Source organism: Sciurus vulgaris (genome assembly GCF_902686455.1).
Source record: "Sciurus vulgaris genome assembly, chromosome: 13".
In the NCBI taxonomy this organism is placed as follows: Eukaryota; Metazoa; Chordata; class Mammalia; order Rodentia; family Sciuridae; genus Sciurus; species Sciurus vulgaris.
The window spans coordinates 14749981-14767200 of NC_136474.1; the positions used below are offsets into that span (position 1 = coordinate 14749981).

The window sequence follows — 17220 nt, forward strand, 5'->3', positions numbered from 1 at the left end:
CAGAAGCTGGCACTAGTGGAGCCCGTGGAGCCAATGACTTTCATCAAGACCGACTCTGACCCTGGCCCAGACCAACTCATGTGGACAGGGAAAGCCCCCTCAGAGACCCTTCCATAGAAGCAAGGAGTCTTGAAACTATAACATTCTATTTACTGCACAATGAGTGTGATAATTTTAACACTGAAATGTTCATTTGCCTGGAATTGTGGAAAATTCATTCCCTGGAGTTATTTCTGTGTAAAACAGTGTTGTTAAAAGCAACCCTTCTGGGCTGGGGAGATAGCTCAGCTGGTAGAGTGCTTGTCTTGCAAGCACAAGGCCCTGAGTTTGATTCCCAGTACCGCAAAACAAACAAACAAACAAAAAAAAACCTTCTATATTTAGATGAAAAAAAAAAAAAAATCCTGGAAATTCTATTCACACACAGGATAAACTAGTTTCTAATCTATCTTGCTTTTACTGCAAAACAGATGAATGAGGGAAAAGAGGCACTCGCCATCTCTACGTTCCCAGAAAGGTCTGTTCTGCTTAGCTGGCACAATTCGCGTCTCGTTTGCAATGGCTGATCTACAGAAGCCCTGGAGAATGTGACACTCTCTGATCCCCTGTGCCTGGAACACACTGCAAAGCACACTCTGGGACCGCTGCTGGAACGTGGAGTCTGGTGGACAGGAACGATCCTGAGCCCCAATGGACTCAACCACGTCCAGAAGCATTCCGTGCCAACAGCTAAGGAACCACAAGACGGCGGCATGGAAGACGGAGCCAGCCGGGGCCCTTCTTCCCTGGTTCTCCGTCTGCTACTTGCCCCAACAGCATTTCTACAGTGCCGATGCGGGGGAGCCAGGGCAAACAAGACCTCCTCCAAGCACCTGCTGTGCCACACTGCTCCACAGCAACTCAGGAGATGGGCACTGTCACTGCACCCTCTTACAGAGGACATGGGGACAACAGAGCGTGGTAACTTGCCGAGGTGACGCAGCTAATGGACAGAAGGCCAGAGCTTCTGAACTCCAAGTTTGGCCTGAGGATGCTCTCATCCCTCACGATGCTCTGCATCTATGGGAAGCTCACCCACTGCAGCCAAGGGGCAGTTTTAAAAAGTATCCAATGAAAGGGTCAAGCTGCCTCCAGAATTAACCTGGTCCAATTTTAAAGTTTCCATTCTCCACAGAGACCTAGTTAGAGCAACTTGGACAACACTCAACAATGTCAATAAATGAGACAACACCAACAAGTCAAGTCTCACTGGACAGCTTCCCAGAATATGCAACAAATCCAGACTGTCAACACGAGAGAGCGCCGAAGGCGGGTGGGGATATCAGCACACGTGAATTAAAAGCAAAGCAAAACGCCACTGACCAAGTCATTCTGCCACGTCCTCAGCAGCAAAACCACTGACGGCTGCCTTCCTGCGACATCTCAGCAAGCAGGCACTCCCACGTCCCCTGCCCCAGCTGATCACTGCTGACAGAAGCCCAGGCACAGCCCCCACGCGGGCTCTCACCAAGGCCGGCCTCAGCGTCCTCCTTCCAACCTGGCACCTGAACCACACTCACAGCTGCCACGTGCTTGGGAGCCATGCCCACACGCCGCTCAAACCCCAGCCCCAAACATTTCTCACTGAAGAAAGCACCTCAAAGAGCAAAGCAAAGCTTCTAAACTTGTAAAAGTTCATTGTCTCATTTAAGTAGAATCAAATTACTAGCTAGAAATCTGAGAACACCTGGCCATCCTGGATGGCCGAACTAGACTGTTGACTCTGGGAGGCCAATGGGCATCCTCAGTCTGGGAAAGTGCTAATGCACACGGGCGAATACAAGCAACCACCTTGCTATTTATCGGCCCTTGTTCCAGGAGGCAACCAGAAACCATGCACTCTAGGTAGGTAAAGGTCACTGCAAGTTTTTGTAAATGAATAGATGCTATATAATTATACATGTATTTGATTCAAGGTCCAGTCACTCTAGGTGGGTAATATTAACACCTCTCCTTTGTCCCACAGGTCCTAAATCACTGCACAAGTCACATATGCAGACACAATCACAGAAAAACTTTACACGAAACTGTATCGATTAATGAAAGTATCACTCACACCATGTAAATCTAAAGGACAAAAAAAAAAAAGACAGAAGGAGATGACAGATGCCAACTTTAGGAAAAAGGACAAGAGACAAAATTTCATGGGTCAAGTACTTTTAACAAAAAGGTTCTCTAAAAAAGAAAACAGGCACAAAAATCACAATGGATCAAGGACCTTGAAATCAGACCAGAGACCCTGCATCTTATAGAAGAAAAAGTAGGTCCAAATCTTCACCTTGTTGGCTTAGGATCAGACTTCCTTAACAGGACTCCCATAGCACAAGAAATAAAAGCAAGAATCAATAACTGAGATAAGATTCAAACTAAAAAGCTTTCTCTCAGCAAAGGAAACTATCAGCAATGCGAAGAGAGAGCCTACAGAGTGGGAGAAAATCTTTGCCACTCATACTTTAGATACAGCACTAATCTCCAGAATCTATAATGAACTCAAAAAACTCTACACCAAGAATACAAATAACCCAATCAACAAATGGGCTAAGGAAATGAACAGACACTTCACAGAAGAAGATCTACAAGCAATCAACAAACATATGAAAAAATGTTCACCATCTTTAGTAATAAGAGAAATGCAAATCAAAACTACACTAAGATTCTATCTCACCCCAATTAGAATGGTGATTATCAAGAATACAAGCAACAATAGATGTTGGAGAGGATGTGGGGAAAAAGGTACACTCATACATTGCTGGTGGGGCTGCAAATTAGTGCAGCCACTCTGGAAAGCAGTGTGGAGATTCCTTAGAAAACTTGGAATGGACCCTCCATTTGACCCAGCTATCCCACTCCTTGGCCTATACCCAAAGGACTTAAAATCAGCACACTACAGAGATACAGCCACATCAATGTTCATAGCTGCTCAATTCACCATAGCCAGACTATGGAACCAACCTAGATGCCCTTCAATTGATGAATGGATAAAGAAACTGTGATGTATAAAGAATAATAAAATTATGGCATTTGCAGGCAAATGGATGAAATTAGAGAATATCATGTTAATTGAGATAAGCCAATCTCAAAAATCCAAAAGAGGAATGATCTCACTATAAGCGATGATGACACATAATGAGGGGTGGGAGGGGGGCAAGAATGGAGGAAGGAGGGACTGTATAGAGGGAAAAGAGGGGTGGGAGGGGTGGGGGGGAAGGAAAAAAGTAATGGAATGAATCAAACATCATTACTCTATGTACATGTATGAATATGCAAATGGTATGCTGTTACTCCATGTACAAACAGAAACATGTATCCCATTTGTTTACAATAGAAATAAATTAAAAAAAAAAGAAATGATAAATGTTTGAGGAGATAGATATGTTTAACCTAATTTAAACATTACATAATGTATATATGTATTGAAACATCACATGGCACCCTATAAAAATGCACAATTTCAAAAAGAAAAAAAAAAAAAAAAGTAAACAGGTGGAGAAAAACATACCGTGCTAACACTCATCAAAGGAAAGGAGAAACCATGATTTCAGACAAAAAGTGGGCCAAATGACAAGGGTCAATTCTCTAAGACATAAAAGTCTTTTTCTTTTTTTTTTAAGTTGTCAATGAACCTTTATTTTATTTGTTTTTCTGTGGTGCTGAGAATCAAACCCAGTGCCTCACACATGCTTGACAAGCGCTCCACCACTGAGCCACAGCCCAGCCCCCACAGAAGTTTTGCACCTAACAGTCGACCATCAAAGGCAAAACTCTATCAGAAATGGGCAGATTCAGCAAGAAGAAAACCAGTAAGCAGATAGTCTGACACAAAACCATCATCAGTCATGTAACTGACAGCCATGGAACGCTTCCTCCAACAAAACTCAGGTGAAACAGCCACCAAGACATGCCACATGCTGGCCACGAACTGCAGCTCCACAAACCTGGAAGAAACCACACCACACCATGTCTACACTCAGACTACAGGGAATGACACTAGAAAACAGATAAACCCCCAAGTAGAGATTAAACAACACTTCTTAATAACGAAAAGACAAAATCTCCAGAGAAATTCAAAAATAGTTTTCCAACTAAATGAAAACAAAAGCACAACATGGAAAACTGCAGGGTGCAGCCAAAGCAGGGCTCAGAGGAAGACCTTAGAGGAAGGTCGCGACTGTCCATCTGAGTTCACCTGAGGAAACCAGGAAAGAACAAACCAGATCACAGCAAGCAGGAGCAAAGAAAAAGTGAGAGAGTAGAACCCGTGAAATGGAAAACAGGAAAGTCAACGGGGTGCGGGGGGTGATGAGACCAAAGGCTGGTTCTCTGTAAAGATCAATGAAGTTAATGAACCTCTAACCTGGCCAAGAAAAAAGAGAGAGGACACAAATGACCAACATCAGAAATGCCCGAGTGGACATCACACAGACCCTAGGGACAGCAGGAGGACAAAAAAGGATAGTAACAACTCAACACTCGCACATTTGATAACTTCAACCGACAATTCTTTGGAAAAACAGTTTGTGAAACCCACACTAGTAATAGACCATCTGAATAGACCTGTATCTAAATTCAAAAACTGAATCAATAATGCATAACCTTCCAAACAGAAAGCACCGAATTCTACCAGACATCTAAGAAAGACATGCGTGCCAACTGTCTACAATCTCTTTCAGAAGATGAATGCAGAGGGCGGCCAGCACCACCCTGATCTCAAAGCCAGATCCCACTACAGACAGTTCCTGCGGGGGGACAGGCTCAAGAAGGGCCCGCCCCACAGCCCCACATCCACACTGGACAGGAGCTTCCTTGATTCTTCTCACGTTAGTTTTTTCTACCCAAATAATCAGAGACAAAGAAGAGGAGATAGATGTAGAGAAAGTTACCTGCTACCATAAACTAGTATCATATCCTTCCATGTCAAATAAGATACTTTTGTGCATTATAGTTAGTTGTATATGGTTTTGGGTTCTCATTTTTAACAAAGTAACTCAAGATCCTCATAACATGTATTAAAATTTAATCATTTAGAATTTCAAGGAATTTTCCTTCTCTTAGATTTCTGTTCTAAATTAAGGTTCAAGCACAACACTTTCCAATGAAATACAATATACGCCACATATATAATTTGAAATTTTCTAGTAGCCACACTGAAAAGATGAATTTTAAAAATGCTTTAACTCAAAATATTATCACTTGAACATGAAATCAATTTCTAAAATTACTGAGATTACTTATACTTTTGTTGTGTATTTTATATTTTAAGCACATCTTTATTCAAACTAGCCACATTTCCAATACCTGTCAGCATATGTGGTTAGTGGGCTATCCTACCAAATGGTAGAGTTGAGAAAGCCAAGAGAAAATCATCTTCAGAGTGAGTGCACCACAGCACAGTGTATGGTACTGCATGAAAAATATCAATTTATGAAAAACATATTACATAAACACATATTCCTGGAAGAACACACATGCTAGGATCTGACCACGTGTGCCCTCCAAAATACACAATAAAACCTAAATTTCACTGTGGTGGTAAGAGCAGTGGGGCACGTAAGAAGCCGTCAGGTCATGAGAGCTCTTCTCTCCTAAGTGGGACCAGTGCCCTCGTAAGAGGCCCGAGGGAACCATTTGCCTCTTCCACAAGAGAACACAAAGAAGGTGCCATCTGTGAGGAACAAGCAAGCCTCTTCAGACACTAAATCTGCTGGTGCCTGCACCCTGGACTTCCTGGCCTCTGAACAATGAGAAGGAAGTTTCTTCCATTCACTAAGGTATTCCGTCACTGCAGCAGGGAGGGACTGGGATGATCACCGCACAGGGTGGGTGAGTTAACGAGGACTTCAACTATGTATGTGATATACTTCACATTCTTTGAATTCTTTTACAGTCAACATGTAGTATCGCTAGAGCCTGGCTAAGACCACTTCTGCAGCAAATCAATCCTTGGAACAGGTAACAGACTGCCGATTCTGAATTCTTAAAAGACACAGAGGCATTTCCAATGTTCTACCTGGAACAAGGACAGAGAATACCTGAAAACTGAGCCTAATGACTACATACTAGATAAACTGACAGAAAAAAATTCTTCCCAGCTACAAACTACACTGTCAAAACAAACACAAAAAATGATGTCCCAAACCCACATATGTGTGGTGAAAAAGATCTTCAGAGTAATTATATATATATATTCTAAAGCTAAACAAAACTTCAAGAAAATTGAAAGGCAGAGTGAAGGATACTAGTCACAGGACAGCATTTTCCCTGAGGTCATTTATCCAACTGCAGTAGGAAATACACAAGAAAAGGCAGCAGCAAGCCACAAAGGTGTGGGAACTTGATCTTTCTTTTTCAAACTCCACATTTCAGCTGATTAAAGCTTACTAAGAAAGAACAGGAAATTTTCCTAATCTTAAACATTCAAGGTGATTTTACACGGTCTAAATTACTGTTCACAGCCAAAGTGAGCCCAACAAACCCCACGTTTCCAAAGTCTGGCTTCTGAAGCAGGAACAAGTTTTTGGGTCAATTTTCTGCATTCTGAGTATTCCTGCACTAACCTAAAGCTTCTCCATTAAATTTTTCTTTAATGCGATTTAATCACTTGAAAAAAAAAAAAACCTTCTAAATAAAACTTCAAAAATATTATTGATGTATGTACTTGCATAACGTACCAAAAAGAAAACTACTCTGTGTAAATATTGTACACCAACAACACATTATTGATAAATGTTTGACTTGAAATGAACACTCATCACAACAAAAAAGTTAGTTACACAGGAAAGACAGTAGAATAAACTGGACATAACTCTCCTATGTTCTTATATGAACAAATGATCAATGTAACTCCACAAAAATGGGAAGTCATACTCCACGTGTGCATGTCAAAATGCATTCTACTGTCATGCGTTTTACTAAAAAAAAACCCAAAAGTTTAAAAAAGCTACTAAACACATGAATAGTTTAAGATTATTTTACTGTCTTTGATACCTAAATAATACTCAATTCCTTTCATTTAGTTCATTAGGAAACTTGACGGTTTAAGTTATAAAAGAAGTTTGTTTGAAAAATTTCTGAATTGGTTATTAATCACAGAAACTAAAGACCTACAAACACATTCATATATGAGAGATATAATGAAATGAGAGTCATGTATCTACTGACTTAAGGCACAGACTTTGTATCCCTTATCCAAAATGCTTGGGACCAGAAGTGTTTCAGATTTCAGTTTTGGAACTGGGGAATATTTTGACAGGCTTTCCTGGCTGAGAATCCCTTATCTGAAAATATGAAATACTCCAAAAATCAAAACTTTTGAGGAATGGAGGTACCTCAAAAGTTCCAGATTTCAGATGCTCATCCTGTATTTACTATGTACTTAGACCAGATAGGAAACAGGGTCTTTTGTTACTCCTGGTTCCAATTTTACATTGTGTCTCAGTTCATAACACAGATTTGATCCTCCATCTTTGAAATTACCTTCTGTAAATGTGCAATAAAAATATATTCATGTATAATGTCACTCACTAACCAGAAAAATTTAAGATTTTACTAGTACTTCACTATGTCTGCAATAAGCACAAGTTCTTCATTGTCATAAAGTATTATGTAAGTAAAATATTCTATATTTACAAGTTTTTAATGGGGCAAAAGTATTTAAGTTCTCGGTTTATCTCAATGACTAAATGCTTAAATCCCCCTTACGTGAAAAAGTTCAATTTCTTGGGCTGGGGAGATAGCTCAGTCAGTTGAGTGCTTGCCTTGTAAGCATAAGGCCCTGGGTTCGATCCCCAGCACTCCCCCCCACCCCCCCAAAAAAAGTTCAATTTCTTTAATGAAATCTTGTTTCCTACTAGGGCTTTTTACTAACACACAGGACTTAACCTAAAGCTGAATATCCACGAGGAACTGAGCTTACATTGTGTAATTTTAGGGCAGCCAGCTGGATTTACCCCATTAACTCCAACATACATTTTAGAAGGGACAGATAATGGCTCAGGTAGAATGAGTACTGGAGAGTAGCTGTATTACTCTTCCTAAGGAATGTTTACCTGGATAGTTGAATCTCCCTTTATCCACTTTGCTCCTTCTATTATGGCCATGTAAGAGAATCTGAGTTGATCTGGTGTCTGAATAAGTCCCATTCGGTATTTTCTCATGTTCAGCAACACTTGTTTAATGTTAATGTCATCTCCTTTTTCCATCTGCAAGAAAGGTAAAGGTCAGTCAGGCCTTCCTTTGTTATAGGGCAGGAAGCAAGCTGCACCAGGCCAAGGCTCAGACCTGTGCGGTGATCTGCTGCCTGCATGGTTCGGGTGTGGTGTCCTCCCAAAGCCCAATTCAGGAACGTCCCGAGGTGAGCTGCGCTGCAGCCTAGTCAGTCCATCCTCACTTAAACGGACTAACTGGGTGGAACTGTAGGAGGTGGGCATGAAGGTGGGTCCCCGGGTGCAGCTTGGAAGGTGCATCTCTTCCCTGCGGCCACTTCCCCGCGCTCATTTCCTGGCTGGCATGAATTGTGTAGCTTTCCTTTGCCATGCCCCTCCTCCATGATCTGTTTCACCTTGGGCCCAGAGCAAGGGAGTTGCCCAACCACAGACTTAGACCTCTAAAACCATGAGCTCCAATATACTTTTCCTGCTCTACGCTGTTCTTGTCAAGTGTTTTGGTCACAGTGATGAAAATCTGACTAGCATACTCCTCCTTCAGAACAAGGTTGATTGAACACTATCCCAATCCACCCATCCCTCTCACACTTCAGCTGTTAAGCAGATGGCAAACTTTTGATTCTTTAGCTGATTAACAATTGATTTCAAACAATTATACTCATCTCATTTTGGCCAATAATCAGTAAAAGGACTTAAAATATACCACAGATTGGAAAGCTGTTAAGAGTCAGAATATGTAAGCCAACAAGTAAATTAGAACTTGTGATCACACCTGCCCTACCTTTGGATAATAGTGACTGGCTATACAGCAAAGCCTAAATCAGCTTAGCATATGAAATTTAAAACATAGCAACTGATAACTGAAAAAGAGGTATAATAGTTCAGCACTTTGATTTTAAAGAATAATAATTCCTTTTTTTGGTGGTATTAGGGATTTAACTCAGGGGCATTCTAACTCCAAGGTGCATCCCCAGGTCTTTTTGTTTTAAGACAGGGTCTTGCTAAGTTGTCCAGGCTGGCCTTGATCTTGTGATCCTCCTGCCTCAGCCTCCCTGGTATCACAGGGGTGTGCCAAGGCTTGAGGAAGGACTTTCGACCAGTTTGGGTTAACACAAGGGCAATCCCACTGTGACGTTATTTACTGACAAAGGTCCTGGTGGCAGCAGACCTTTGTGCCCACTGCTCTCTGCCTTCTTCGTTTCTGAACTATAGTGGTCATCTGAAAATGATGAGAAAGTCAGAAAAAGCCTTGACCCACAAAAACACTGCTGAACCACCACACCATCTGTAAACTACTGATTTGGTTTTACAAAGACCCCCAGACTGAAAAAGAAAAAAAATGGTTGTCAAGAAGAGGCAAAAACCCCCACACAATCCAGTTTTGATATTCATTATTAACAGAAACCAAAATATTTATACATGGCGAAGTTCAAGGTAATATAACAATCCAATTTTTGATGAATGTAATAATCCAACAGATAGGTTAAAACTCAACTATTTGTAACTAGCTTTCAACAATTCAAGATTCAAAATGCTCCACTAAGAGTATTACCCATTGATCAAGATCCCCATTAAGCCAGGCACAGTGGTGCACAACTGTAAGCCCAGCAGTTCGAGAGGCTGAGGCAGGAGGACTGCAAGTTCAAAGCCAGTCTCAGAAAAAGCGAGGCCTTAAGCAACTCAGTGAGACTCCGACTCTAAATAAAATACAAGACAGGGCTGGAGATGTGGCTCAGTGGTCGAGTGCCCCTGAGTTCAATCCTGAGCACCCCACTTCCCCCTCGAGAAAAGATCCCCATTAAAGTACGTGTGACCAGGAGTACACTGTGTTAATTTATGTGAGCATCTACTTATGTTAACGGTCATATCAGAAAGCCTAAGAATGTTGAGACCAGTGCAGTGAAGCACAGCTACACTTTACAGGGACAGCTAAGAGACTAGGATCATGCAGTGGGACAACACCTCTAAGGACACCAGTCTGCTCAATCACTAGGGTTGCTAGATCTTAAAACAAGTTCAGGAAAGCATGAATCACACTATGGGGAATAGAAAGAGGTGACAGAAATCAAGGCAGCAGGTATTCATGGTGGGTTTGACTGTATAATAAAAGGAGGGACAAAGAAGAGAGCAGTAGGAAGGGAAGTCAGGGGAAACCAGAAGCCCCTACAACCAAAATAAAGAAAAAATGCAGTTCCTACGAAGGAAGAAAAGGACCTGAATCCAGGAGGTAGCTGGGAATGGTAGGCGGAGAATCACACTCTGGGCACACACAGGAACTGGGGGAGGAACAACAGCGCCAGGCTGAACTGCGGGTACAGAGCACCATCGGCACACTGGGTCCTCCCAGCAACCCCGAGAGAAGTACAGTCGCCCTTTCCAGTTCAGGAAAAGCAAACTGAGCTTGTCCGAGCAGGGAGAAATTCAAGGCTGAGGGTGAGATTTACTGGAAAGGGCCCTATTATCTCCATAGTGCAAAGCTACCAAAGAGAAGCCTCTTCTTGGGGAGCTCTGCAGTCACCTTGACTCAAGCCCAGCAGTCTTGAAGGAGAGGCAGGTCAAAGAATGGAAATGAGAGTTCTAGGTTTTGCCAAAAGAAAGAACTTTGACCTTAAGAAACCTAGCTCTAGGATATGACATTAGAGCTTAGTCCTGCCAGCAGGCGGGGAAAAAGGACTGAAACGAGATCACAAGCGGCACTTACCAGAACAAGACAGGTGTCCACCAGAGAGAAGGTGCCGGAGCGCCCAATGCCTGCACTACAGTGGATCACTGCAGGCCCGTGGTCAGGGTTCAGGGAGCCAGATTCTCTCACTTTAAATAAGAAATTGAGAAATGAAGCTGGTGACTCAGGGACTCCAAAGTCTGGCCAGGTAGTATAATGAAAGTGAGAGATTGTTCTGGTCTCACCACTCTAGAAAGTAAAATTGAGTAAAAGTTAGTGGTCACTGTTGGCTTTAAAAAAAAAAAAAAAAGACATCAGAAAGAGCATGTGTTTTATTCAATGCTTGTAATCCTATGGGCCGTTTATATCATCATTTTCCCCTTTGGGTTTTGACAAGCATGTATGCAAATCAGGGACTTTTTTTTAAAACAGAGATTTGGAACATATTAATAGCTAACATACGTAACACATCATTTTGGAAGCTTGTTTTAAGCTCATTATTTATTACTTCAATTCAAACAAAATCTCATTTAAACCCATTATCCAGGTGAGAAAACTGAGGCAAAAAGTAATTTGCCCAAGATCAAAGCTTCAGGCAACAGGGCCAGGACTTGAAGCAGCAGTCTGGTACCTGGGTTCTTCATAACTCACGTGCACTGTATCTGCTACCAACATTTTCTCTTATTCACGCATCACAGTAAGTGCATTCTTTGTTTCTAATTAAAATCTCTACCATAATTTTCACCTTCATTTTTTCATGTACAATTTTGTGAATATAATCTCCTGCTTAATATGATTTATCTTTTAAAATCTGCTCCAAATGTATGGAAGAGCAATTCAAGAATTAAAAGAATAATCTTTTACATTCTTAAGTGAAACAGCTCCCCTAATTGTTGTCTTTCCCCAGTGTAATCAATCCCAGTCCTAAAGCTCTTTACATGCCCATGCTGATGTGCTAGATGGTTTACCAACACGCTAAATGCTTCCTGCCTCTTATGCCTGCCTGGTACTTGCAATCGCTTCCTGGATATTCCTGATGAGCTTTATTCTGACTAACTCATTATGAAAATGTTCCTTAGCATTCTGCCAACTGCATTTTTGCCCCAGGAAGCACTGTTTCAGTTTACAATCTTCATTTCTGTAAATGAAGCAGTGATTTTCTAATGTCTGCACAATTTTCTAGTTTAATGGCAGGACATTTTTGGAAGGAGGCATAGAAACAACATTTTAAAATCTTGATACATTTAATAATTAACAGCTAAACATCATTATTATAACATCCTGCTCATAGTAAAAATTTTCAAAATTATGAGCTAGCTTTCAGATTTTAATAACTTTGCCTTTTTTCAGTACAAATTAAAAATTCCTAAGTCCTAGACTCAGACATAAAAGATAAAATACTGAATAAAGAAACAATTTTTAGAAAATTAACTACATATGTTTGGTTACTTTATTTTTGACATCTAGTTTTCATAATTCCAATACACTGTGACACACAGGATGTCAATACACTGAAGGTACACCACTTCTGTTTCTAATTAAAATGATTTCTAGATTTCAAAACATTTCCTTGTTTTTTTTTTTTTTTTTTTTTTGTGTGTGTGTGTGTGTAGGTTAAATCCAGGGCTTGCATGCTGTACGCTAAGTGGATGTTCTACCACTGAGCAAAACATTTCCCAAATTCATTTCTTTTTATATATATATATATATATATATATATATATATATTTTTTTTTTTTCAAAAGACAGATTCTCATCTTGTTGCCCAGGCCGGCCTCAAACTCACCATCCACTTGCTGCAGCATGAGTAGCTGGGATTAAAGGTGCCTGCCATGGCACCTATCCAGTATTCCTTTAGAATCCTAGAATAAGCAGCTGGCTTTGGTGGTGAACACCTGTAATCCCAGCCACTGGGGAGGCTGAGGCAGGAGGATTCCAAGTTCAAGACCAGCCTAGGTGGTTTTCTCAAAATAAAAGAAGTAAAAAGGGCTGGAGATGTAACTCAGGGGTGGTGCACCCTGGGTTCAATCCCCAGCACCAAAAATGAATGAATGAATGAACAAAAAACACCCAAGTATGCTAAGTGAAAGAAGTCAGATTCTAAAGTCTCCATTTATATGACACTCTGGAAAAGGTGGACCTCCAGGAACCTAGCTCCATAGATGCCAGGGGCTGGAGGTGAACCATAGGAATGACTATGTGCAGGCAGCACAAGGAAGTTCTGGGCAGTGATGGAATCGATCAGACAACTGAACACTCTGAAGTCATACAACGACACACCAGCAAGAGTTAATCTTACTGTAGGTAAAGAGTGAACAGAACAAAATTCCACACAGTCTACATTATGAAGGCTAACTAGCTTCCTTTACAAAACAGCAAGCTCACAGTTCATGTGGCAGTACCCACACAGGAATGGGCCACAGAAGTTGACTCTTGATTAGCCAGTTTTTCTTTAAATGGAGTGTAAGATTCCAGTGGGTGTTTCTGACCTCATTTTTTTCTGACAACTGTCCTACTATGGCCATTGGCCACCACACAGAGTGACCATGCACTGCAGGACTGGCCCTGGTCCATGTGAGCCTAAACCAGATCTAGCATGGATCAGCCCAAGTTCCCCAGACTGTGGTCATGTGTGACTGTGTAGCTGTGCTCCCCAAGGAAGGGCCTAGTGCTCCCATCCTGTTTATGCTCAACTACTGCATCATGTCCTGGCTCTAAATTGATTACGGTTACCCCATGATACTGAGAAAATGATGACTTTTTTTTTAATACATAATTTTGGCTCCAGGATTGTGATCTCTCTTTTTTCAAATTCAGGTCATGCTGTCTGGGATACTCAAAGCCAGTTCCCAGAAACACTCAATTATTCGTAATGATAAGGTCTTCCCCGCTAAGAGATCATTGAAAACCAGCACTTTTCATGCCTTAAAAATCAGACTGAAGAACTTTTTTAAGAGGTTAATTTTGATTAATTTACCCTTACTGAAACAAGATTCAACAAATGCAGCTGAAAAAATGATACGATTCAGAGTCAACCCAGGACCACAGGAAAGACAAGGCTCATATGCTCACTGTGCTGGTATGGAAATGCTCATCTGCACGACTGGGCCACTTTCCCTCTTTTTCATGTTTTTCATGAGAGGAGAGAAAAAAGTTGCCAAAGGATAGAGAACTAAAACTACTCTGTCTTTATTCTAAATAAGTTCTATAAAAATGTGAAGTCCTCACGACACACTATGGAAGCATCCCCTTTCCTGGTCACCAAGGCATGCCAGCTCTCCCCTCTGCCCTGTCATTCCCCACCCCTCCCTGGCTCCAGCCTGCGCCCCCACACGCCCGGGCTGCATCCACTCCTCGCGTGGCTGCTGAGTTTTCTTCGAAAAACTGCATTGTGCATACCACACCCTCCAACCAAAAAATGCCAGTGGCTTTAATGCAAAATTCCACTTACATTGAAGGAGAATATGCCACGTAGAGTCTTTGAATGTGGGTGTCAAACTTGCTGTATATGGAGACCAAGAAGTTGGGCAGGCATAAGACAACTAGGAGCTGTTGGCCCAGGGCAATTTAAGTGTGTGTCCTGTCTAAAGCCATTCAAACAGGAGCTAATGTTTACTACACATATGGAAGATTACACATGTGAGTGTCATAAATAATCCATAAAGCTCTACGGCCACAGCCCAATTATTTTCATACTTCATGTATACAATGAAGGTACCAAGATTATGTTTCTTAAAGATTTTCACTAAGCCCTATTCTGTAATCTCTAAATGGAGCTTGCGATATGGTACTTACCTTACAAGGCTGTTGTAAAGAATAAATGAAGATGAATGTAAAGTTGACCTGCACGTGGTAAATGCCGAACAGAGATGGGCTATTTCTAAAACAATTAAACTACCTGGTTGTAATCCTTGAATAGCTCCAATCAATTGTGGAATATGCTAAATGTTTAATGTCCTCACTGAACAGTTACTTCTAAAACTAAAGACTGACAAAGTTTGCCAACCCTCTTCCCTAACCAAATGTCAAGTCTGGAGCTTCAATGTCACTGCCTTAGTCCAGGCCCTTACCCTCTTTAGCCAGGATCATATTAGTGATAAATACTGATTATAATTCATTTAGAAAGATCTTGCCAGATCAAGAGTGGCAGTATAAACAGGCACAGGATTACATCATAAGCCAAGGGAAAAGCAAGGTACAGAAGCCTAGGCCCCTAGGAATTGACCTATTTGTGATGTCCCAGTCTGTTAGAAGGAGAAACTGGTTCTTGCAGGAAGGAGGTGAGGACCAAGTTGGGCGGGTCATGGACTTCTGCACCATGGAAACTTACCCCAGTACTGATGGGAACCAGGGAAGGATTTTTAGAGCACAGAGAGGTTACGCACGCCTGTGTTCTAGGACAGTCATTCGGTGTAGTGAGCTTAACAATGGTATGGTGACAGAGGAGAGAACAAAGAAAGCACATGAGGATTCTACCCATGGGTAGGGGTAGCAGAAACCTTGCTATGGAGTCAGAACATATACATATACAAGTACTGCGAAGCCAGTAAAGTTTAAATCACAGAAAGAAGTTTAAGACTGACAGCTGTTAGGAACGAATGTGTCACAGTTATCCCAGGAAAGACCAAAGAAAGAAATGGGCCACAGGGAGGCAGTGAAGGATGTGCAGGGTATAAACAGGCCCACAAGAATGGACAACATTCTAGGTGGGATCAACTGCTTCAACTATTTTGAATCAGATCCCAGTTGAGCATCATAATAACTAGACACTCATCCTGTTCTGGGTAAATCTATGGGGACAGGGGAACAGAAGAGTCAGCATTATAATAGTATTCCTGGAACCTGAGAAACATAAAAGCTGGCCAACAACATTACGGAAACAGTGAAGGGCAACTAAAAAGAAAGATCTGAATGACAAATAAGTACTCCACATGACCTGATATTTAAAAGCTCCTCAAAACTATCTCCAAAGCTTAAGCTCCTCTGAAAGCAGAGAGGGACTCCTTCTTTCAGGGGCAAAAGTTGGGAGTCTCAGCTGTAAGAAAGACACTGAAAGGGCTCCTGGTAACGGTTTGGCTGCTTCATTAGACTGGAGCTCTGCGGCTCTGGCCCTAAACTTGGGACAGTCCTACTCTCCTAGAAGCAGGCAGCCAGAGCTCTGTCACCACTTTCTGTGTCCCCACTGAGCTTTCCAAAGGCCTGAGTGCCTGCAGTCCTTCCCACCCCAGCACAAAGGAAACATCAGCACAGCCGAGCGAATAACCGGGCTCCCTGTGTCTCAGCACAACCATGATATTAAATGGGTATGTAAAGCAACCCCATGAGGGAGACCCATTAATATCCTGACTTTTTAGATAATAAAACTGAGGAACAGAAGTGATTAATGTGAACCAAGTCACTGAGCCAGGAGTGGCACAGTCAGACTCTAAACTCAGGCAACTTGGTTCCAGAGTCCCGCCTCTCATAATGAGACGCGACATTCCTAGTTCTTAATCAAAACCGTGAAGAAAGACACACGGCTACTATTTGATATGGCAGAGTCTGAATCCAGGCCAGTCAAGAAGCCCAGCGCCTTCCACAGCGCCATGCAGGTGCCAGGAACTGAAGCAGAGTCTGCTGGTACACTCACATAATGGCCTCCACTTCAGAAAGACCTTGGGAATCGAGAAGCCTCTGTCACAAGAATTAGCATCTTTCCAAAAAGACTCAGTCCCTTGTCGGAAGTTAGACCTGCATTTGAGTTTGCTTTGCCACTTATTAGATAGGTAATCTATTTATGGAGAAAAAAGGCGTTGAAAAAGATGAAACGAGATAATAAGAATATTCACCCCCTTCATGTAAAGCACTCAGGTGACAAGAGTAAGCCACCCGCAGCAGTGGTCAGCACAGGCACTCCTTTCCTGTGCTGTGCAAGTGTGGTGCACACACCTTGCCACTGGCTCTCCTTGCAGCCTGGAGGGAGCCGTTCCGTGTCCACTTCATAGCTGAGGACAGGCTCAGGAGGCACAGGGACAAGTCCAGGGCTCACCTCTACTCAGCGCAGAGCTGGGATTTGAACCTGGGTTTGCCTGATTCTCAAGTCCTCTCTCTCTCTTGTATATTTTTAGTTGTAGATGGACACAAGGGCTTTATTTATGTACTTATGTGGTGCTGAGCATGGGACCCAGTGGCTCACACAGGCCAGGCAAGGGCTCCGCCCCCGAGCCGCACCACAGCCCCTCAGGCCTCCCTCACTGCCCGTTTCCTGGTGCTCGGGATGGAGCCCAGGCTTAAACACAGGAGGCAGACACTCCGCTGCTGAGCTATGCCTCCGCTCCCCAGGTGTTTTTTAATAATTTTCAATCCTCAAATATTAAC

General features: G+C 42.2%; 1 protein-coding gene across 4 annotated transcripts in view; it reads right to left on the minus strand.

The window, feature by feature from the left end:
- Positions 1–17220, minus strand: part of PTPN2 (protein tyrosine phosphatase non-receptor type 2) — an 87577-nt gene that overhangs the window by 12835 nt on the left and 57522 nt on the right. For all 4 annotated transcript variants that reach the window (XM_079108892.1, XM_079108894.1, XM_079108891.1 and 1 more), the window contains 2 exons: positions 10903–11112; positions 8085–8237 (listed from right to left, as the gene is read on the minus strand). In XM_079108892.1, coding sequence (XP_078965018.1) covers positions 8085–8237; positions 10903–11112 — 363 coding nt within the window. The remainder of the gene's footprint in view (positions 1–8084; positions 8238–10902; positions 11113–17220) is intronic.